Source organism: Ceratotherium simum, unplaced genomic scaffold, assembly GCF_057802395.1.
Source record: "Ceratotherium simum simum isolate JZ-2026a unplaced genomic scaffold, ASM5780239v1 HiC_scaffold_52, whole genome shotgun sequence".
Lineage (NCBI taxonomy): Eukaryota > Metazoa > Chordata > Mammalia > Perissodactyla > Rhinocerotidae > Ceratotherium > Ceratotherium simum.
The window spans coordinates 158,759-183,424 of NW_028261268.1; the positions used below are offsets into that span (position 1 = coordinate 158,759).

The 24,666-nt window shown below is 36.2% G+C and overlaps 1 protein-coding gene across 1 annotated transcript; it reads left to right on the forward strand.

Annotated features, from left to right (window-relative positions):
- The first annotated feature begins 310 nt into the window (after nt 1–310).
- Nucleotides 311–13,761, forward strand: LOC101388311 (killer cell lectin-like receptor 2). The gene is made up of 7 exons (XM_087428472.1): nt 311–427; nt 1,856–1,945; nt 2,887–3,126; nt 4,848–4,990; nt 6,581–6,687; nt 13,006–13,167; nt 13,246–13,761. Exons 1-6 carry the CDS (start codon nt 313–315, stop codon nt 13,151–13,153), a joined length of 843 nt encoding a protein of 280 aa, XP_087284598.1. The 5' UTR covers nt 311–312; the 3' UTR covers nt 13,154–13,167; nt 13,246–13,761.
- Nucleotides 13,762–24,666: the final 10,905 nt, after the last annotated feature.

Below are 24,666 nucleotides of genomic sequence, written 5' to 3' on the forward strand. Positions count from 1 at the left end.
GCCTATTCAAACTATTGGTAGACTTTAAAAAATTCTTTCTGTATTTTCTCATAATTATGGCAGTAATCACAAGTAGTATATATGGTTTTATCAGAGATATTGAAAGGTTTTCCATTTCTTAAGTAAATCAAGCTGAGTCTACATGCTGTAGGCACTTACAGGAGTTATAAACACACCCCCACACATATACAAATATACATGCCTCTTAATCGTGGTATGTTCCTATAGACTGACATTTTAATTTAGCTTTATACAGAAATTATCCTGTTGCAAAGTTTTACTGCAAAACACATTTCTCTTCTTACTCTAGACATGAGCAATCAGGAAGTGATTTATTCCTCCTTGAAAGTTCTTCAGCCTCCTTTGGAGTCACAAAATAGATTAAGGCCTGGTGCTACTCAAAGGCCTGTGAAAACGGATGACAAAGGTATCTGTTTTAAGCATCTAGATTCACCTGTCTCTTATGGATTGTCAAACTTTAGACTTTTGAATAAAGTGTCCCTATCTGTGCTTCAGGTTTCAGACGGTAATATGAAATCCTAATTGTGTAGACTAGTAGAACAAATCTTTTCTTTCGAAGTGTGTGAGAATAGAGAAATTAATGAATTCTTTTAAATTTGAGAGGCTAATAGAATGTTTCCATCCAAATTTGTTTAAGAGGAATTAATGAGGCCTTTAAAAGTAAAAGACAGACTAGACTCTCAAGAAAAGATTGCATCTTCTAGAGAAATAAAAGTCTTAAAGAATGAGAAATGAAAAATATGCATTAGAAACAATGTTTGTTTTCAGAAAAATTATATTTTAGATGTCTTAAATATTTATCAAAACTTGATGGCTGGGCCGGCGCCGTGGCTTAGCGGTTAAGTGCGGGCGCTCCGCTACTGGCGGCCGGGGTTTGGATCCCAGGTGTGCACCGACGCACTGCTTCTCTGGCCATGCTGAGGCCACGTCCCACATACAGCAACTAGAAGGCTGTGCAACTATGACATACAACTATCTACTGGGGCTTTCGGGAAAAAAAAAAAAGAAGGAGGATTGGCAATAGATGTTAGCTCAGAGCTGGTCTTCCTCAGCAAATAGAGGAGGATTAGCACGGATGTTAGCTCAGGGCTGATCTTCCTCACAAAAAAAAAAAAAAAGAAGAAGAAGAAGAGACCCAGCTTTAAAACAAAAAAAACTTGATGTCAGCGAAGAAGCAAAAATATTCACATCAAAAGGAGCATTCTAATTTTTCTATCCTCTCTCCCCTCAAATATTGTCACAAACTCTAAACTGAGAATAACTGTTACTTGTTTAATTTAGTGACAGAGATACAACTTTCAGATACTGAGGACCTCAAAAGTAGGAGGATAAATATAGTATTGACTAGAGAAAAAAAGAATTGATGAAAAAGAAAGGGAAGTTGATTTCTGGAAACTCTTTTATGGTTGAACCCCAATCACATTTGCGGCTTCAGAATATCCACTATTGGCCACCAATTTCTCAAGAATATCGACTGCTTTGTCCTTCCTCTTCATGATTAATTGCGATCACAGGAAGGAGTATACATGTCAGTGTAGATTCTCATAAATGTGTGTTGTGTCTATTGCCATATGCTCTTTTGTAAGGGATGTACTTTGAAAATCCTATAGCACTGCTCTTGTGTGTAAGATTTCTACAATGGGTGTATGTCAGTCAGAAATCTGAAACTTTAAAATTGTAATTATGAGATCATAAATTTAAATAAATTTGTATGATATATTTTTGTAAAATTTTTAGAGAAGATTGTCTTTTTGTTACCAATGGTGTCCTAGGTTATGGTTAGTAGTGGGCCAGGCTCTATTCCTAACGATTATTTTCTTCCTTCTTTATTTAGAGTTTTCAGTGCCCTGGCATCTCATTGCAGTGACTCTTGGGGTCTTCTGTTTACTTCTTTTGGTGACAGTCACAGTGTTGGGGACAAAGAGTGAGTAACAGAAATATATCCTTCAAGTCTGAGTAAGAGCAGCAGCCACTAACTGTGCAGATAGTAACCATGCTCTACAATTGTGCCTGGGCTGTAGTCAGGGAATATCCCAGGTGGCTCCTTTTTGGTGATTTTTCCTCAGACACATCACAGTGTCATTTTCATTTTATTTACCTATTCCAACGACTGCATCTATAATGAGCTTTCTCATTCTGTATAATACTTGGCAACATTCCTTCTGATAAGGAGTTCCTAATTTTCTGCCTTCTGAGTTTAGATCATTGTGAATTTTAGACAGACGTTCTTTGAGAAACAACTATTCAAAAGAAATTATGACTTTCTCTTGATTTTATCTCAGTATACAATGAAGAAATGGTTTAGCAAAAAGAGTGATTTTATACATGGATGTTAGATGATCTTGACTTCATCCTTTGTTTTTTATTTGAATTCCTTGACATCTTTAGAGAAAATCACTAATATGACACACTCAGATAAAACTACACATTTGAATCTTCCTCTCTTTTCTCCTACGGATATTCCATCTACTCCAATAATAATGGTGCTATTTCTTCATGTTGTTAGTGGAGATTTTCACACTCAGAAAACGTGTTGTTAAATATTCATTGACTGGTTTTTAGTGCCTTTTTGTAAATGATGCACTGTTAAAAAGAAACTAAACGGAATGGTAAGGTGTTACCTTTATAATTTTATTCAGATACCTTATTTTATTTATTCTATGCTTAAGTTGCCAATAGTGAGAAATTTGATATTTCTATTTCTGTGGTCAGTTTATTGAGGTGTTACTTTCTAAATGTCAAATTACTGATTAAAGTAATGAAATGGGTTGGTTGTCCAAGTGAATCTTTTTTCTCTTGTATCAAATTCCAACATTTAAGCATTATGAGTACTTTATTGTATTATATCTATGTTATTAATTTTAGTTTTGCAGTGCACTCAAGAAGAGCACAGACAGGAAGCAAGTCCACGAAATCTCAGTCAAAAGTATCACAATATACAAAATGATGCCTACTTAAAGGAGAAGCTTTTGAATAAGACATTAGAATATGACATTCTCAAAAACGAAACCCTTCAGCAGAAAAAGGAACTGGACTCACTCTTTATAGAAAAGAAGAGATGTCATAGAAAACAAGAGAGATTTTCAAAGTCTTTGCAAAATGCAGGTATTTTGGATACAGGAGGAAATCTTGAATGAAATATTGCATGTTTTTTCATTATTTTTTCCCCCTCCGGAAGCTTTGAGGCCTAACAAACAGGCATATGGTATATGCTAGAGATCTATGTCTACTGGACAACTTTAATTTGTGCCTGTTGGTTGTAGTATGGGTATTTGGGTTTACTTGTTTCAAACATAGGATTAAGACCCCAGAAGCCATGTTTGGAGTAGTAGAGCCCTGTGTTTCCAAAACTCAATGGCAGTTCTTGCATTCCTACTGCTCCCAGAAGGTGAAATACTATGTCAGCTCCCCTGAAAATTTGTATCATTTTGGAACTGTGGGCAAATTAGACACTCCCACTTTGTAGCTGACATGAAATATGGAGGCTATCAGTAAAAATATACTTAGGCTACAATGTGCACAAGGCCTTTTATTTGGATGCTGTTGTAAAGATAACTGTGTGTGTCTGTGTGTGTGTGTGTGTGTGTGTGTGTTTTTCCATTCTGCCTTGACTTCAGGTATTTGGTCTATTTGTGATCAATACACATTCTCTGCAGCACACCTGCAAGATTCACCAGTGTTGATGCTGTGCGACTCTGTGTGATGCTACCATTATAAACTACCAAGAGATAAGAATATGAAATCTCATACAATAAACTCTGTTATCATGCATAACGATGAAATGAACTGACCTGGTTAATCAACCAATAAATATTTGTTTAGGATTTAGAGTTTACAAAGAGATTTTGCATATTTAATATCATTTAAGTATGGTAGTTAGTAGAAATTTACTCTCTCTATTACTAGAGGGTCAATAATATTTTAAAAATTTCATATATTGTAAGATACATGAGAAAAAAAACACAAAAAATAAGGTTTATTTTATTTAGAAGGCATCCCAGAATCTATTTTTTTTTTGCATTTTATTTAGTATTTTTAAAAACAGATTTATTGAGGTATTATTATTATGCAAAGAACTGCACATATTTAATGTGTACAGTTTGCTGCATTTAGCCTTTGTATATATCTGTAAAACCATTCACAGTGTGGGTAATAGAATATCCATCCCCTCCAAACTTTCCTCATGTTCCTTTTGTTGTGCATGGTGAGAACACTTAAAATGAGATCTATATTTTTAACAAGTTTTTAAGTGCACAATTCCATATTGTTAACTGTAAGCACTATGTTGTACAACAGATCTCTACAACTTATTCATCTTGTATAACTGAAACTATATACCCGTTGAACAACAACTCCTCATTCCCCCACCCCTCCCCACCCCAGTCCCGGCAACCACCATTCTACTTTCTGTTTCTCTGAGTTTGACTGCTTCTTATATCTCATGTAATTGGAATCATGCAGTATTTCCTTCTGTGACTGGCTTATTTCACTTAGCATAATATCCTCAAGCTTTATCCATATTGTCTCATATGCCAGGATTTCCTTCTTTTTAAGGCTGACTGATATTCCATTGTATGTATATACCACATTTTCTCTATCCATTCATCCATCTATGGACATTTGGGTTGTTTCCATATCTTTGTTATTGTGAATAACGCTGCAATGAATATGGGAGTGCAGATATCTCCTGGCCTCCAGAATATTGATGAACATCATATTATCATTATTTATAGCTAAGAGTTTGTTTTTAGAGGACTGATAAATATATTCCTCTGCTTAACAGAATTCCAGATGACAAGAAGTTTGTTTCACCTAATATGTTGTAGGCAAACTCTATGAAGACCGCTGGTCCTGTCGTGGAGTAAACTGTTATTATTTTACCACTGAAGTTAAAACCTGGAAGGGATGTAAACAGACTTGCCAAAGTTACAATTTATCTCTTTTGAAGATAAATGATAAAGATGAACAGGTATCATGGTTTGTTACATTCACTTTTATTCTCTTGGACTCTGTCTCTCTTCCTTGGACCCAAGATATTGAGGACCGGGAGGGGTCCAGAAAGAGGGACCTTCAGTTATTCTTTGTGTTGTGTCTGTTGAATGAGCAAAAGTTGTATAGTTAAGAGTCTCCCAGCTGACCCCTGCCTGCTAATAGGTGTATGATCTTGTTACTAAGCATTCAATACATATTATCTATCATGATGACCAATATTATTTCTAAAATGGAAACCTCCTTGCAGGTGCAGGTTAGGTCTTTGCAATCACCTCCCTCTCTAAGGAGTCTATAGGAGACCTGCTCTTGGAGAAGTGTGCTTTTCCTTCAAAGAAGTACTTAACCCTTTGGTAAATTGCAGCCTAGAACCAGCACTTATTTCTTCCTATAAAGTGGCAACTAAGAACCCAGAGGCAATACAGTCTAGTAGTTTCTGTTAGGTATACAGGGGCCAGACTACCTGGGATAAAATCCAGTTTCTGTCTGGGTGACCTTGGATAAATTACTTAACCTCTCCGGGTCCCAGTTTTCCTATTTGCAAAAGGGAGATAATAATGAGGAACATAAAAGTGCTCATACTTTTACAAATTAGCCTTATGGTGATTTTCATTGCATCTGTAGGTAACATTTACTTGATCAAATATTCTTATATATTACATCAAGATGTGTAGCTTTCAAAAGGAATTATAAAAAGAGAAAATACAGTGGCAACAATTTCTGAACTATCTTTTTAATTTATTACCAATAACAACTATCTACATAAATAAAATGTGTTTTTATAGAGAAATGTTTGTAAAGATCAGCCTGAAACTTCTATTTATTATTTAGGAAAACAACACAAAATTCATATGCAAATCTAATAGATGTTTTAAATCACAACATAAAAGAATTTGGGATATCAATTCATAAAATAACTTTTTATGTTTGTTATAGTAAAACACAGTTAAATTTAAACCAATATTTTAAAATATATTCAATCACTTATTCAGAAGTTATGTAATGTGTCACTTCGCTACACTACATTTTTGGACAGTAAATATTTCGTAATGCTGCCCTTTTTCCCTTCACCACTTCCAACTACTGAACTACAGCCCGTCTTTTTCTTATGAGGCTGAAGGCTGAAGTCTCTCAGGCACATCTCCCCAGACACACTTGTTGTTTTAATAAATTTATTTTGAAGATAGTTGTTTTCACTTAAGAATATGTAATGATCATTTTTCTACATCCTTAAGTATTTTTCTGGAGCATGATTTTGGATGGTTTTATAAAGATCAAAAATTATTTAATGAATCTCTTATTCTGAGATATTTAGATTTAAAATTTTTGCATGTTTTAAGTAATCTGTGAAACTGGCAGCCATTTTTAACATAAGTAAATAATCCTGGAGAAAATTACTTTGCAAAATGAAAATACAGGAATTGTGGGGAGAGAAGGTTTTCTAGAAGGAGGAATGAAGGAGGGTGTAGCAGAGTAGTGGCCTTAGAAACAGTTGGGCCCTTTACCTATCCTTTTCATTCATCTGACGGGTGGGAATTTAGTCACATGATATGTTCTGTTTCCTTTATAGGCCTTCCTTCAACCCCAGACTTATGGAAATAGCTACTGGATTGGATTATCATATAATGCAGAGGAAAGGAAGTGGAAATGGATTGAAGATGACACATCTTCTGGAATGTAAGTCTCTGGAATGCATTCAAACTCTAATATTGGTGTTGGGGCTGGAAGGATTGTATCTAAAAGGAATCTTCTCTTATTATGCACAGCTTAACTCATTTTCAAGTAGCCATCATTGGTAAGAATAAGTAGAATGATTAAGAAAGTGTTTTAGGAAGCATACTTAAAAAGTAAGAGATGCATCCTACAGAGTTATTAATAATAATAAAATTATGATACTAAACACATGCTCGGAAGTATATGTTATGAGGTACACAAAATAAAACAATATCATAAAGTAAAGTGATATGAAATGATCAGACCATCCTGACTCAGCCAAAGTGATCCCTCCCACAACCTCAAATGAATATTTTGAGTATCCTCAGAATTCATTTGAAACTCCTTTACATTATTGGTTTATATTATTTATAAATATAAATATATGTGAGTATACACACACACATACACACACCTGCACTATGGTTCTTCTATTTTGAAGTGCAGTATTTTGTAACCTCTTGGGTTTACATTTAGTTATAATCTGCTGTTAAACTGTTCAATGATTTTTAAAAAATCTGAACTTTGTATTATATTATTTGTTTCTAGAAATTCTGCTCTCTGTTTCTAAATCTTTCTGGTTACTCATATTTTCATCTGTCGTTTATTTCTTGAAAGATACGAAATGTTCTTATTGTATATTTGGCGTCTGATAATTCTTAGATTTGAAGTTTTGTGGGTTCACTCTATGGTTTCTGCTGGTTTTTGTTCACGATGCCATTTTCTTTGTAGTGTTGAGTGATTTTTTTTCTCCTTTTTGAGCTGCTGTGGAAATTAGTCAGGGACTGAGATGAAGGCGGCTCCTCAAGAAAGAATTTGCTTTTGTTGGAAGCCTTGGGGCTCTATGAGTCAGGGCCACTGTTTTTATTATTATCATTTTTATTGAGGTCATAATAGTTTATAACAGTGTGCAATTTGAGTTGTACAGTATTATTTATCCATCACCATATATATATGTGCCCTTTTATCCCTTATGCCCACACCCAACTCCATCCCCTCTATACCCACTAGTCTGTTCTCTTTGTCATGTATTTGTTTATCTTCCACTTAAGTGTGAAATCATATGGTATTTGTCTTTCTCTGTCTGGCTTATTTTGCTTAACATAATACTCTCAAAGTCCATCCATGTTGCTGCAAAGGGGGCGATTTTGTAATTGTTTTTCTTTTTTGCGGAAGATTAGCCCTGAGCTAACATCTCTTGCCAATCCTCGTCTTTTTTGCTGAAGAAGATTGGCCCTGGGCTAACATCTGTGCCCATCTTCCTCTGCTTTATGTGGGACCATGCCACAGCATGGCTTGATAAGCAGTGCATAGACTGCATGGGAGATTAAAAAATGCGAACCTGGGGCCAACAAAGCCGAGCGAGTGAACTTAACTGCTATGCCACAGGGCTGGCCCTGCGATTTTGTATGTTTTTATGGCTGAGTAGTGTTCCATCATGCATACGTACCACATCTTCTTTATCCATTCATCAGTCATTGGGCATTTGGGTTGCTTCCATGTCTTGGCTACAGTGAATAATGCTGCAATGAACATAGGGGTACATAAGCCTCTGAATTCTTGATTTGAAGTTCTTTGGATAAATACCCAGTAGTGGGATAACCGGGTCATATGGTATTACTATTTTTATTTTTTGAGAAATCTCCATACTGTTTTCCATAGTGGCTGTACCAGTTTGCAAACCCACCAGCAGTATATGAGGGTTCCCTCTTCTCCACATCCTATGCAATATTTGTTATTTTTTTCTTGGTAGTTATAGCCATTCTAACAGGTGTAAAGTGATATCTCACTGTCGTTTTGATTTGCATTTCCCTGACGATGAGTGATGTTGAACATCTTTTCATGTGCCTATTGGCCATCTGTATATCTTCTTTGGGAAAATGTCGGTTCATATTCTCTGCCCATTTCTTGATTGGGTTGTTTGTTTTTTTGTGTTGAGTTGTGTGAGTTCTTTATAAATTTTGGAGATTAACCTCTTGTCAGATATATGATTTGTACATATTTTCTCCCAGCTGGTGGGCTGTCTTTTCATTTTCGTCCTGGTTTGCTTTGCCTTGCAGAAGCTCTTTAGTCTGATGAAGTCCCATTTATTTACTTTTTCTTTTGTTTCCCTTGTCTGTGTAGACATGGGATTTAAAAAGATCCTTTTAAGACTGATGTCAAAGAGTGTAATGCCTATATTTTGTTCTAGTAGTTTTATGGTTTCACATCCTAGCTTCAAGTCTTTAATCCATTTTGAGTTCATTTTTTTGTATGGAAAAAGATAATGGTCTACTTTCATTCTTTTGCTTGTGGCTGTCCAGTTTTCCCAACACCGGTTGTTGAAGAGACTTTCTTTTCTCCGTTGTATGTTCTCGGCTCCTCTCTCGAAGATTAGCTGTCTGTAGTTGTGTGGTTTCCTTTCTGGGCTTTCAATTTTGTTCCACTGACCTGTGTGTCTGTTTTTGTGTCAGTACCATGCTGTTTTTATTACCATACCTTTGTAGTGCAGCTTTAATTCAGGGATTGTGATGCCTCCAGCTTTGTTCTTTTTTCTCAAGAATGCTTTGCTTTTCGGAGTCTTTTGTTGCCCGATATGAATTTTAGGATTCTTTGTTCTATTTCCATGAAGAATGTTATCGAAAATCTGATTAGGATTGGATTGAATCTGTAGATTGCTTTAGGTAGTGTGGACATTATAACTATGTTTATTCTTCTAATCTATGTGCATGGAATATCTTTCCATTTCTTTATGTCATCATCAATTTCTTTCAATAATGTCTTATAGTGGTTTGTATTCCTCATTTTGTTAATGTGGTGTATCACATTGACTGATTTGCACGTGTTGAACCAACCCTGCATATTTGATATAAATCCCACTTGATCATGGTATATCATCCTTTTAATGTATTGCTGTATTTGGTTTGCCAATATTTTTTTGAGGATTTGCATCTATATTCATCAGCGATATTGGCCTATAATTTTCCTTCTTTTTCTTATCTTTGGGATCAGGATGATGTTGGCCTTCTAAAATGTGTTGGGAAGTGTTCCATCTTCTTCAGTTTTTTAGAATAGTTTGAGAATCATAGGTATCATATCTTCTTTGAATGTTTGGTGGAATTAACCAGAGAAGCCATCTGGTCCTGGACTTTTATATTTTGGGAGGTTTTTGATTACTGTTTCAGTTTCTTTATTTGTGATTGGTCTATTCAGATTCTCTATTTCTTCTTGATTCACTTGTGGGAGGTATGAGTCTATGAATTTATCCATTTCTTGTAGATTGTCCAATTTGTTGGCATATAGTTTTTCGTAGGGTTCTCTTATACTCCTTTGGTATTTCTGCGGTATTTGTTGTAATTTCTCCGCATTCACTTCTAATTTTATTTATTTGAGTCTTTTTTCTTATTTTCTTAGTGACTCCAGGTAAGGATTTGTCAATTTTGTTTATCTTCTCAAAGAACCAGTTCGTAATTTCACTGATCTTTACTACTGTTTTTTGTTCATTTCAATTTTGTTTATTTCTGCTCTAATTTTTATTATTTCCCTCCTTCTTCCTACTTTGGGCTTTGTTTTTTCATCTTTTTACAGTTCTGTTAGGTGTAGTTTAAGATTCTTTATTTGTGATTTTTCTTGCTTGTTAGGGTGTTCTTGTATTGCTATGAATTTCCCTCTTTTGACCTCTTTTGTTGCATCCCATATGAGTTGGTGTGGTGTATTTTCATTTTCATTTGTCTCCAGATATTTTTAAATTTATCCTTTGATTTTTTCAATGATCCATTGGTTGTTCAGTAGCATGCTTTTTAGTCTCCACATCTTTGTCATTTTCTCAGCTTTTTCTTGTAGTTCATTTCTAGTTTCCTAGCATTATGGTGAGAAAAGATGCTTGATGTGATGTCAATCTTCTTATTTATTGAGGCTTGCCTTGTTTCCAAACATATGGTCTATTTTTGAGAATGTTCATGTGCACTTGAGAAGAATGTGCATTCTGCTGTTTTTGGATGGAGGGTTCTATGTATATCTATTAAGTCCATCTGGTCTAGTTTTTCATTGAATTCCAATATTTCCTTGTTGACTTTCTGTCTGGATGATGTATCCATTAATGTAAGTGGCGTTTTAAGGGTCCCTACTATTGTTCTGTTCCTATTAATGTCTCCTTTTAGGTCTGTTAAAAGTTGCTTTACTTACTCTACTGCTAGTGTGTCAGATGCATATATATTTATAAGACTCATGTCTTCTTTGTGGAGTGTCCCTAGGTTGCTGCAGTTGTGGGAAGGAAAAGATTCCCCTTCCCTCCTTCCACTATCTCCTGGAAGTTTCAGTACACCCACCTTCAGGTGTATGGCTGAGTGGCTGTCTCAGACATTTATTGTGTTGTGTGCATGTCCTCTGCTGGTCTATGAATGCCCTTTTCATTGTATCTTAGGGAAGAGAGTCTAAAGGAAGAGCTCACTCTGCCATGATGCTGACATCACCCATTTTTCAAGGCTACTTTTACTTTTAAATATGAGCCCTGCAAGTAGGGTAGATCTGGGCTGCAAATCTACAAAAGATGTCATGCACGAAATTACCTTAATGTGACCATAGCCTGTAAGTACCTTTCAGGTAAACAATCTCAGAGGTCACAGAACAGAAAGGCTCATGGGCCAAATAAATACACTTAAATTGAACAGTTAATTAAATCAATTTAAACCACATTGCACTATTCCAGGGGAAGGAAATGGAATAGCTCTCAGACTTGGATGGGATGCGATAGGTTGTCACACTTAGGATAAGTTGCAAGTGAGTGAAAGGATCACTTGAATCCTGAAGTATGCAGTCATCATATGGCCCGCCTCTCTCTGCTGCATAACCCTTTCCTGATGATGGTGTGGTTTCTAGGACCAAACTTGAGGTTTGAGTAAAAGGGACCAACAGACAGAAGGTTCTTATGCCCAGCATACACATTTTCTCTACTGGGGAGATGCAGGAGCATGTAAGGCTGACCACAGCTGCAGCTTTCTAATTAACCTTACGAGCAGCTATGGATTTTATTTGAGTTTCTTAGGCAGAGTGCCAGAAAGAGTTTCACCAATGGGTGGGGAACTTGACACCTTGAACGTTGAATATCTATGTGCATCATGTATCTTTGGAGTATTATATTTAGTGTCTACTTGGTTCTTTCATCCTTTCCTATTTTTTCCCACACAGATGCTCTACTTTCTCTATCTATACTTAACATGTCTCATAGGTTACCAACTTACTTATACACACTTAATACATCGTATGTGTTCCGCCTATGGCTTACAAGCTACTTAGTTTCATTTATCTTCCTTGTTTGTTTCTCTTCATTTCTATAGCAGATCTGAATATTCTTAAATAATACAGCAAATGCAAATTATATGAAAGATGGTTTAAGCTTTTGAACTCTTAGGTAGCATTATTCTTTTTCTCCTCTGCTTAAGTGCAAGGTTCAAAGACAATTCTTGGGTGGTTTAAAGTGAAGATATATTCCTTTGGGATTTCAACTCTTTATGGCTTGTCTTCTATTTAGAATCTTGGGTGGAATTCATTATTCAGCCTACTACATCAATTAAGGGAAAAACTGACTTCAGAGCCTCAATTATCCGTCCGCTTTCCCACCTTTACTTAACCCTCAGCCTGAGTATGAATTTGTTTCTTTCCAGTCCATAAATTTGTTGAAGCACATTTAAATTTTTCTTTGTTCATCATTTTACTATTTCAACAGTAAGATCGTTCTGGTATCTAATCCACCACTTTGATGAAGCAGAAGTCTTGCTTTTAGGTGTCTTTCAATGGATTGCCATGAAATAATAATAATAATTATTGGATATGAGGTAGGGAAGGAAAAGAAACAAAACAAATAAAAACTTCAATTAAACAACTTCATCTCTGGGTATATTCCAATTCTGCTTTTTCTCTTTAAGGTATATGCACATGAGACCTCGTTATCTCTGTCACAAAAATTCAGTTCTTCTCCTTTTTAATCTCTCACTTGTACTGAAAAAAATTAACATAAGAAAGCGGGTTTGCTATATATCATGATCCCTCAGCAAAACTGCAAGGTGATTTTGCCTCCTGACCAAAAATTCCCAGTGTGGAATAAGATGGAAGATTGTGGGTGTGATCAAGAGGCTGTTATTCTATTTAACAGGCTAAGAACAAAGGAAAGTCTTTCAGTGATGAAGTCATGATTAACATTTCCATATTCCAGATCTTTAGGCAACACACTTAAAAAGATGATGATTTATGTTATTGTAAGCTTAATAATTCAACAGTGGACCATATGTGTTTTCTGTTCTACAGTAATTCTCCAATAACGACTTTGCCTTATGGGAAAGAAGAATGTGCATTTTTAAGCGCAACAAGAATAGAAAATACTTATTGCTTTAAAACTTATAATTGTATCTGTGAGAAGAGATTTGATTGTGTTTCCACTGCCTGCTTCAAGTAGACACAGAAGAAAAGGTGAAATGGAATTTTGTCATTTTGTTGTTTTGTTTCCTGTGATAATTTGTGATTATTTACAATTTATCTTTTTAACAGCAGGACTTATTCCACTGTGGAAAAAGAGATGAGTTGGAACAGGAAGAAAATGCTCTTTTGGACTGTGATATAAGAGATCAGATGCTGGCTGTCTTCTTGGGGAAGAGGGGAAGATTTTGTTTTTGGAAATCAGTTACCCCTCTCTTTAATGGCCCTGAGAAAGTGTCTCTTCTTCATTCCCTGAACTACCCACAGAATCAATCAGAGAACTCTGGATCTGTTCCTTACCCATATGGTAAATCATTTCCATAGCCTTAGGCTTGGGGATATAGCACAATTAAGCCTTAAAAAATAGGTATCCTGCCAGTCCCCCATCTAGATGCTTACCTCACATTTAATTTTTATTATTTTTTTATGATTTCAAACATATTGAAAAGTTGAAACAATAGTAGCAGGAACTCTCATATAACCATATAACCCATAGTTACCATTTGTTTATATTTTGCTCTAGCTGCACTTTACTGTTCTCTTTCTCTCTCCATACTGATCCGTTTGATTATATATTCGGGACATTACATCCCTTAGTCTAAATATTTTACAAGAACAAGGACTTTGTCTTGTATAACCATAGTACAATTGTCAAAATCAAGAAATTTGCATTTTTGCAGTATTATGATTTATCTATAATCCGTATTCAAATTTTGTCATCTGTCTCGACAAAGTCATTTATAGGTGATTTTCCTCCATGTTCAGGATCATGCAATACATTTAGTTGTGATGTCACTTTAGTCTCCTCTAATCTGGGACAGTTCTTCAGGATTTTTTGTCTTTCTTGACCTGAACATTTTAAAAATCAACTTTAGAGTTATACTTTCATGCAATAAAATGCATCTACTTTAAATCATGAGATCAACGTGTTTTTAACAAATGGATACACCTCTTAAATACCATCAAATCAAGACATACGACATTGTCATCACCTCCAAAGTTCTTTTCTGTCCCTCCCCACCCACCTGGCCCCGGGATACCAGTGATATGCTTTCTGTCACTATAAATAAGTGTTGCCTATTGTAGAATTTCATACATCGAGTGTTCTTTTGAATCTGCCATCTTTTTGCTCAGCATGTTTTTGAAATTAATTCATGTTCTTTTGTGTATCATTAGTTCATTCTTTTTGTTAGTAAGTTGTATTCCATTGTATGGACATACCATAATTTGTTCATCCACCTATGGACATTTGATGTGTTTCCAATTTTTGGCTATTATGAATAAACTTGCCACGAACATTTATGTGCCAATCTCTGTGTGGACATGTGTTGTCATTTCTTTTTATTAAATATCTAGGAATTTGATTGTTGAATCCTACGGTAAGTGCCTGTTTAATTTTATAAGAAAGTTCTAGTTTGTTTTCCGATGTTGTTGTGGCATTTTCTTTTCCCAGGAGCAACATATGAGGATTCCAGTTGACTCATATCATGGCCGAGACTTGATATTCTCAATCTTTTTAATTTTAGCCATTATGGTGGGTGTGTAATGGTATCTCACTGTGGTTTTTAATTAGCATTTCCCTGAAGACTAATGACATTGAGCATCTTTTCAAGTGTTTATTGGCCATTTTTATATATTCTTTTGTGAAGTGTCTGTTCAATCCTTTGCCCATTGAACTGTCTGTTCTATCTTTTTAAAAATTGGGTTAGTCTGTCTTATTATGGAGTCATAAGAGTTCTTTATATAACTTGGGTACAAATCTCTTGTCAGATATATGTACTGCAGATACTTTCTCCCAGTCTATGTCTTCCCTTTCCATTTTCTTTACTTTCTTCCTTTTTTTTTTTTTTTCGTGAGGAAGTTCAGCCCTGAGCTAACATCCATGCCAGTCCTCCTCTTTTTGCCGAGGAAGACTGGCCCTGGGCTAACATCCATGCCCATCTTCCTCTACTTTTTTGTATGGGACACCGCCACAGCATGGCCTGACAAGCGGTGCACTGGTGCGTGCCTGTGATCTGAACCCGGGCTGCCAACAGTGGAGTTCGTACACTTAACTGCTACTCCATGGGGCAGCTCCCACTTTCCGTTTTCTTAATGGTGGCTTTCAAGAAGCAGAAGTTTTAAAATTTTTGATGAAGCACAATTTATCATTTTTTTCTTTTTCTTTTGTACCTTTTATGTCCTATCTAAGAAATCTTTGCCTACATCAAGATCATAGAGATTTTTCTCATGTGATTTCTTGTAGAAGTTTTATAGTTTTAACTTACATGTTTAGCCTATACCCATTTCAAATTAAATTTTTTGTATTAGAAAAGGTTTGAGGCTCACTATTATTTCATATAGATATCCCATTTTTTTTGCATTATTTGTTGAAAAGACTTCCCTATTCTCTATTGAATTACTTAGGTGACTTTGTAGAAAATTAATGGACCATATCTGTGTGGGTCTATTTTTGGATTCTCTGTTTTGTCTCAGTGATCTCTATGCATATCCTTGCAGTAATAATGCACTGTCTCCATTATGTAGGTGTATAGTAAGCCTTGGAGTCAAATGCGCTAATCTTCCAAATTTGTTCTTTTTCAAAATATATTGGTATTCTGGGATTTTGTATTTTCTCAACATTTCTTCAAAAATACTTGATGAGATTTTGCCTGGGACAGCAGTGAATCTGTAGATTCCTTTGGGAGAATTGCTATCTTAACAATTTTGAGTGTTAGACTTCATGAATATGATTTCTCTCTCTCCATTTAGTTAGGTCTTTTTAACATTCTCTCAGCAATATGACACATTTCAGGATATAGGTCTCATATGTATTTTGTTAAATTCTTATTTTTGATGCTCTTATAAATGGCATTTGACATTTTTTCAAATTATTTGATATTAGTTTATAGAAATGAAATTTTTTTGTAAATTTACCTCACGTTCTATCACCTTCCTAAATTTACTTATTTCCTGTAGATTTTTTTTCCTTTTGTATTCCTCAGAATCTTTCTTTTCTATGTACATAATCATGTCCTATGAGAATATAGAAAGTTTTATTTATCCTTTTCATTCATTGTTTCTCTTGCTTTATTGTACTGGTTAGGACCTCTGTTTGAGGAGGAGTGATGATAGTAGGCATCCTTGCCTTTTTCCAGTCTTACAAAGAGAAGTGTGGAGTCTTTTACTATGATGTGTCAGGTCAGCTGTAGGTTTTTTGTAGATCCTCTTTATCATTTTGAGGCAATTCCCTTCTATTATTGATTGAGACTTTCATCATGCATGGGAGTTTATTTTTGTTATATGATTTTCTGCATCTATTAAGATGATTCTATAGATTTCCTCTTTTAGTCACTTAATACAGTATATTCCTTTGATTGGTTTGAATGTTAAACACAACTTATACTTCTTGGATAAATGCCACTTGGTCATGCTTTATTTATCCTACTTTTGTATACATTGCTAGATTTGCTTGGGTAATATTTTGTTAAGGAATTTTGTGTTGATATTCATAATGGATATTGGTCTATTATTTTCTTTTTTAAAATGTCTCTTTATGTTTATGGCATTGGAGAAATACAGGCCTTATATAGTCATGTGGCATTTTTTTAATATCTATCTCTTTTGGGGTGATAGGATTTATATTTTCATTCCTTAAATGTTAAATCAAAATTTTTTTAAAATTTTTTGTTTATTGCAGTAACATTGGTTTATAACATTGTAAAAATTTCAGGTGTACATCATTGTGCTTCTATTTCTGCATGGACTACATCATGTTCACCACCAAAATACTAATTACAACCCATCACCACACACATGTACCGAATTATCCCTTTCACCCTCCTCCCTCCCCCCTTCCCCTCTGGTAACCACCAATCCAATCTCTGTCACTATGTGTTTGTTTATTGTTGTTATTATCTACTACTTAATGAAGGAAATCATACGGTATTTGACCTTCTCCCTCTGACTTATTTCACTTTGCATTATACCCTCAATGTCCATCCATGTTGTCACAAATGGCTGGATTTCGTCGTTTCTTATGGCTGAGTAGTATTCCATTGTGTATATATACCACAGCTTCTTTATCCATTCGTCCCTTGATGGGCACTTAGGTTGCTTCCAAGTCTTGGCTATCGTGAATAAGGCTGCAATGAACACAGGGGTGCATGTACCTTTGCAAATTGGTGTTTCCAAGTTCTTTGGATAAATACCCAACAGTGGAATAGCTGGATCACATGGTAGTTCTATCGTTGATTTTTTGAGGAATCTCCAAACTGTTTTCCATAGTGGCTGCACCAGTTTGCACTCCCACCAGCAGTGTATGAGAGTTCCTTTCTCTCCACATCCTCTCCAACACATGTTGTTTCCTGTCTTGTTAATTATAGCCATTCTGACGGGCGTGAGGTGATATCTCATTGTAGTTTTGATTTGCATTTCCCTGATAGTTAGCGATTTTGAAAATCTTTTCATGTGTCTGTTGGCCATCTGTATATCTTCTTTGGAGAAATGTCTGTTCAGGTCTTTTGCCCATTTTTTAATTGGGTTGGTAGTTTTTTTGTTGTTGAGATGCATGAGTTCTTTATATATTTTGGAGATTAAGCCCTTATCAGATGTATGGTTTGCAAATATCTTCTCCCAATTGTTAGGTTGTCTTTTCGTTTTGTTGATGGTTTCCTTTGCTGTGCAGAAGCTTTTTAGTTTGATGTAGTCCCATTTGTTTATTTTTTCTATTGTTTCTCTTGCCCGGTCAGATGTGGTGTTTGAAAAGATGTTGCTAAGACGGATGTCGAAGAGCGTACTGCCTATGTTTTCTTCTAGAAGTTTCACAGTTTCAGGTCTTACATTCAAGTCTTTAATCCATTTGGAGTTAATTTTTGTGTATGGTGTAAGGTAAGGGTCTACTTTCATTCTTTTGCATATGGCTATCCAGTTTTCCCAACACCATTTGTTGAAGAGACTTTCTTTTCCCCATTGTATGTTCTTGGCTCCTTTGTCAAAGATTAGCTGTCCATAGATGTGTGGGTTTATTTCGGGGTTTTCGATTCTAGTCCATTGATCTGTGTGTCTGTTTTTGTGCCAGTACCATGCTGTTTTGGTTACTATAGCTTTGTAGTATATTTTGAAATCAGGGAGTGTGATACCTCCAGCTTTGTTCTTTTTTCTCAGGATTCCTTTAGCTATTCGGGGTCTTTTGTTGTTCCATATAATTTTTAGGATTCTTTGTTCTATTTCTGTGAAAAATGTTGTTGGAACTTTGATAGGGATTGCATTGAATCTATAGATGGCTTTAGGAAGTATGGACATCTTAACTATGTTAATTCTTCCAATCCAAGAGCACGGAATATCTTTCCATTTCTTTGTGTCTTCTTCAATTTTTTTCAGAAATGTTTTATAGTTTTTGGTGTACAGATCTTTCACCTCTTTGGTTAAGTTTATTCCTATGTATTTTATTCTTTTGTTGCAATTGTAAATGGGATGGTATTCTTAATTTCTCTTTCTGCTACTTCGTTGTTAGTGTACAGAAATGCAACTGATTTTTGTATGTTGATTTTGTATCCTGCAACTTTACCATATTCGTTTATTACTTCTAAAAGTTTTCTGGTGGATTCTTTAGGGTTTTCTATATATAATATCATGTCATCTGCAAATAGTGACAGTTTCACTTCTCCCTTTCCAATTTGGATCCTTTTTATTTCTTTCTCTTGCCTGATTGCTCTGGCTAGGGACTTCAATACTATGTTAAATAGGAGTGGTGACAGTGGGCATCCTTGTCTGGTTCCTGTTCTTAGAGGGATAGCTTTCAGTTTTTCACCATTGAGGATGATACAGGCCTTATATAGTCATGTGGCATTTTTTTAATATCTATCTCTTTTGGGGTGATAGGATTTATATTTTCATTCCTTAAATGTTAAATCACATTTACTAGTGAAATAATCTAGGTCTGAAATTTTCTTTGGGAGAAGGCATCCAATTAGGAATACCATTTCTTTAATAGACTTAGGGCTATTTAGACCTTTTGTTTCTTGTCAATTTTGATAGTTTTTATATTTCAAGAAATTTGTCCATTTTGTTTAAATTTTCAAATTTATTGGTATATTATTTTCCAAGTTGTATTAGTTTCCTAGGGCTGCAGTAACAAAGGACCACAAATCTGATGGCATAAAACAACTGAAATGTATTCCCTCACTGTTCTGGAAGACAGAAGTCCAACACCAAGGTGTCAGTATGCTTCCTCTGAGACTGTGTGGAAACTTCCCTTGCCTCTTCCTGGCTTCTGGTTGTGGCTGTCCATCCTTGCCATTACTTGGCTTGTAGCTGCCTTCATCAATTTCTGCCTCTGTCATCACATGGTATTTTTACCTGTGTGTCTCTGTCTTTACATGCCGTTTCCACTTCTTATGAGGACACTAGTTCTATTGGATTAGGGACCACTTTAGTGACATCATCCTAAGTTGATTACATTTACAAGGACTCTATCTCCAAATAAGGTCACATTCATAGGTGCCAGGGCTAGAACTTAAACGTATCTTTTTGGAAGACACAATTCAACCCATAAGAATAATATTTCCTTATTATCTGTTTACTGTTTGTAGACCCTGTAATCATGTCCTTTCTTTTATGATATTGTTTGTACTTCTAATCTTGTGTTTTTGTGGTTTTCTTTCTTGATCAGTCTAGCTAGAGCTTTATATCAATTTTATTGATCTTGTCGATGAGCTAGCTTTTTGTTTCCTTGATTTTTTTTATGTTTGTCCATTTCCCATCTTATTTATTTCATCTTTTTTCTTTATGATTTCCTCTCTTCCACTTACTGTAACTGATTTTATTCCTGGCTTATTAAGTGAAAACTTACATATTCTCTGGTCAAACTAGATCTTTGCTTATATGAGATCAAAGTTAAACCTGGAAAGTTCATAATAAACCTTTTTATATCCTGATTCAACCATCTCCTATCACTGGGAAGTATACTGGACCTAGTTGATGTGCTTTCCCTGGTCTCTCAGCCCATCTGTGTCACTCACCTGCATGCTTGCCCAGCTTCCCATCCAGAACAACCCCCACAATGCTTGTTTTGTACCCATGGTTGTAAAACTAGGTTATCATGACCTGTACAATTGCCAGACTTTGGCATGGCCTCCATCATGTCCACCTTGGCAGGAACCACAGCAGATTCAGTGCCCAGATTGACCAAATCCCTCAGAGGCTGCAGCTTTCAGGGGTGGTCTGAAGGGTTCTGGTAACACAATCTAGAACTGCAGGGATATAAAGGCCCTCTATAACAAGTTTTCACCAGAAAAAGACAGAAGACAGGAACAAAGCTGCCAATGAACTGCTAGCCCCCTCCTCCAACCTGATGGGCTCTTTATATACGCAGTGTTTGTGTATGGGCTCCTTGAAGATGTTCCATGTGAATGAGTAAAAAACTGTTTTCTTATGAAGTGGCCAGCTTCCGAAAATATATCATCTTGTACTTCCTTATCTTCCTTCCCTGTCTCACTTCCTTTTCCTTTGACTCTCATTCTTGCTTCCTTGGCATTTTACTCCTTCCCCTCATTAAGTGTTATCACACTCAGGCTATGTTTTCCAAGAAACCCTGGATTAAGATGGTGCCATCTAATGAAAGGCAGGATTGTAGACATTCAGAGTAGTTTGGAATGAGGATTTGATCCACATCATATAACCCCTCTCTGAATAAGCACATATACCATTAGCCAGTGATAAATCCTGTAATGTCTACAATATAACAGAAGATATAATTCTATATGATATTAAATCCCTTCATTGGGATCCATACCATACCTAGAGAGGAGGTATAGGGACAGCAGGCCTCATGCCTGTCTTATGCCTGCTTTGGAAATGAGAACTCAAATCTCTTCCCCCACAAAATGTTTAATTATTTTTACAACTACCATTGCATTGCCAAATGACTTACGGAATTTAAATTTAATCATGAATGATTGAAAATTATTTACGAAAACCTTGTCAAATGTAGAAATGCTGATGATATGTGCCCATCGGCTGCATATAGAAAGCAGATCTTCTGTACTGCGAATAGATATCAGATGTCTAGAAGGTATTAAATATGATGTTTTTATGTAAGAAAGAGTGATAAAGGAAAGCCCAAGTCTAGAACGCTGGACAGTGCACATTGTCTAAAGCTAAAAAACTAAAACTCACAAGTGACCACCTAAACTTAAGTAGTGCAGAAGGCGTAAGATAGAGGAGTTAGGCAGAGACTGAACATCTGTGATGGGATATGTTCCTCAATGTAATTGAGTCCTAGCTCCCTATTATGCCTAGTATGGCAGGATTAGTTGTTGAGTAGTTGTATCAGTGCAATAGCCCAGAGACCCTAAGGTGAAGGAGGATGAAATGGAGGTAGTCCAACCAAATAAATCTTGTATGTAAAGTAAAATAGAAAAGGAACACTTGGGAGGAGTTATCACACTAGATAAGGAATCCCAACCAGTAGAGACGTTAGCCTCATGTGGAAAAGGAATGGATAGTGGGAGTAGAAAGTGATAAATATCAACTTTGGCTTCATGACATCTTACAGAAGTGAGGATACAATGATAAGCATATCATATGTGTATGTGAAAAGCACTTATACTTTTTTTCTTCTGTTTCCGGTTCCATTTAGTATACAAGTGTTAATGGACTTTATCATTGCAATGCAGATTTCCAAACTATGAGGGGCCACATCTAGAGCTGATGGGGAGGACTGCATATGATTTGGAAGCCCGATATTTGAGGTAGGTAGACACAATGACTAATCGGGCTTTGTGTCTCCCCTTGTTGGGGAGAAGGTAAGAACCTCTTGCTTGGTATAGCAGACAGTTGCCTGATATTAGCTGAAAGCATGAAATTGTTACATAAATTTTGAATATGAATATAAGGATGGGAATGAATGCTGAGGTGAGAGTATGCCACTCTGGGCCTGTTTGTGCTCAGCCTATACCTTGCTCATCCTCTGCGCAGATTCGCATTGCAGCAGGGTTAACCCCTCCAGGATGCGTTTCCAAGTTTCTCAACCAAACAAAGCCTGAGGAGTAATTTAAGTGCTTTCAGTGCCTTACAGGACAGTATTATGAGGTAAAAGAGAAGTGAAGCAAGGAAGGATTGGAAACAAATATAAGGTGGTGCACACCTGAGCTGACCACTGCTCCATGAAGGAACAAATCTGTTCAAGAGGGGGATGTGGCCGTACAGAACACTGTAAGTGTAAATAGTCCAGGGAAGGGAGGAGTGGAGAGGAATTTATGGGTGAATGCCTTTCCATCTGTCTCCCACTGGTTATAGTTCATTTCAAGTGGAAACAAGTAAACCGCACTTCTAGCCTGTACAGCTGCTGGTGAATCAAGCTCTCATTTCCTGTGGTGTGATGCTTACCAGAGTCTGGAAATGGTGTTCGGAGCTAGAGAGTTCAGTTGTGGACTTCAGGCAGGGGAATCATTCAGCCTCACCTGCAGGGGGTCATTGCAGGGACAACTGTGTAAAGCAAGTGGTTAATAACCCAAGAGACATGAAGCTGAGGCTGAGAATCTGAGAAGGTGCAGAAGATGTGTTCCGTAAAACCAGGTTTCTGGATTCAAGTTGGGTTTTGTCAATAGGAGATGCTAAGAGGAATTTGGAGGGTGGGAGAAAGGGAGAAGCCAGGGTAGTTTAATGCCTCTCTACTTGCGGTTGCATCTCTAGCAATAGCTGCATCACTTCTATGCTCCTCTCATTGGACAGATCTTCTGTGTTTCTAGCTTCTGCCTGTGGTCTTGGTTCCAGGAAAACTGCCTCCTTCTTTTGTGTCTAGTTCAGGGGGCAGTAGAGCTTCCTGGTATTGTTAAACTCTGTGTTTCCTTATAGACTCCCAAGCAGTTTCTTAGCCTCTTTGTCACATGCTTAATCAATTCCCTGAATTAAATTCCCTTTGTTGTAATCACTCAGAGAGGTTTCTGTCTTCCTTGCTAGATACACATATATTTTCTCATTTAATCATTATAACAATCATATTACTATCCCCATTTTATAGGAGAGAAAATCAAGCCTTGTAAGGTTATTCAATTAATTAATAGTTAGAGTTGGGGGTTTGAGCCCAGGCTGCCTGACTCTACTCTTGACAATGATATAGCTATGATCTTTATCTTTAGCTCAGATATCTCTGCATTATATTAATAGCCTGAGAATAATAGACATTCTCCTGGGTACAAAGGCAGTTATCACAGGCACTTAAAAATGGCAGGTGCAATGCTTTCATGCAAGTAATTATTTAAAATAGGCCTTTCCGTGTGTTACAGGTGAAGTAAGACCAAGTGGAGACACTAATTGAATCTGTTAAAAAAAAAAGTTGAACCTGATCCTGAGTTCATCCTCAATGGGTAGATGCTGACTCATGATGTCAAGAGAAGGATATTGGAAAACAATAATGTGGAATCGGGTAGTTTTCAGTTTTTCCTCTTATGATTTTAGCTGTCATGTCTTTGTCAGAATATCAAAGTAGAATACGGATATTTTACACAAAAATCTGTAAGATAATTCAGTTTTAGAAGTGGTTATTGTGTGTTTTGAATTCTCTCTGCCAAATGCTGGTTGTTTCAGCCATTACTGGCTCTAGTCATGAGTTTTATTTGGCCCAATATGCTTTTTCCCTTCCCGTTTCTACTGCTAAACTTATTTTTCTTTCAATAATCAGCTTAAATGTCGCATCCTTGTACCGTTTGCTCACATTGCAGCCCAGTCAGAGTTAACTGCCCATTTTCCTGCTCTATGAAACTCCTTTGTCTTCTATTATGTCACTTTGGATTATATTAAGTAAATGTTCCTTCATCTGAGTTTCATTGAAAAATATTTTTTACATCCTCTTTCATAATTTGTATAAATTTTAAACAAGTTTATTTCCTTACTTAGTAGCAGTTTGCTTATGTCATTAAAGCAATACAAAATGAAACACATCAGTAGATTTTATCAGGGATATCTTAGAAGAGAAGTGAGCATTTTTAATAAAAGGAGAAGAAATTTCTTCTGTTGAATATTACGAAAATTATCTTTCAGTGGTAAAAAGTATAAGCAGAGGAGTGGTAGCTCTCAGACTTCATTTGAAGAATCTCTCAGAGTATTTATTGTGATAAAACCATCAGAGGAATTAAGGCTCTGGATGGTGTGTAGTTTAAGTGTCAAATAAACAAAATGTGCTTCAAAGATAAATAATGAGGGAATTGCAAGAGTTCATTTTTATTCAAGAAATATTTATTAAGCGACTACTCTGCATAGGAAACTGTGGTAAGTACTGAAAATTCAAAATGAATATGACATAGTTATTGCCTAAAATCTAGGCTACTTGGCAAAGCTGCAATCCTCAGAGAGCTGACAAGAGACCTAATAGGCTAGAGGCTTACAGCAATTGTAAGGCCCTGAGCCTAACAACCTGCCATGGTGGGGGCCTACTCACTTAAAAGAAATACTGCAACACAAATGTGCTATTAGAACTTGCAGCCAACTGTGATGGGGCTCCCAACACTTGAT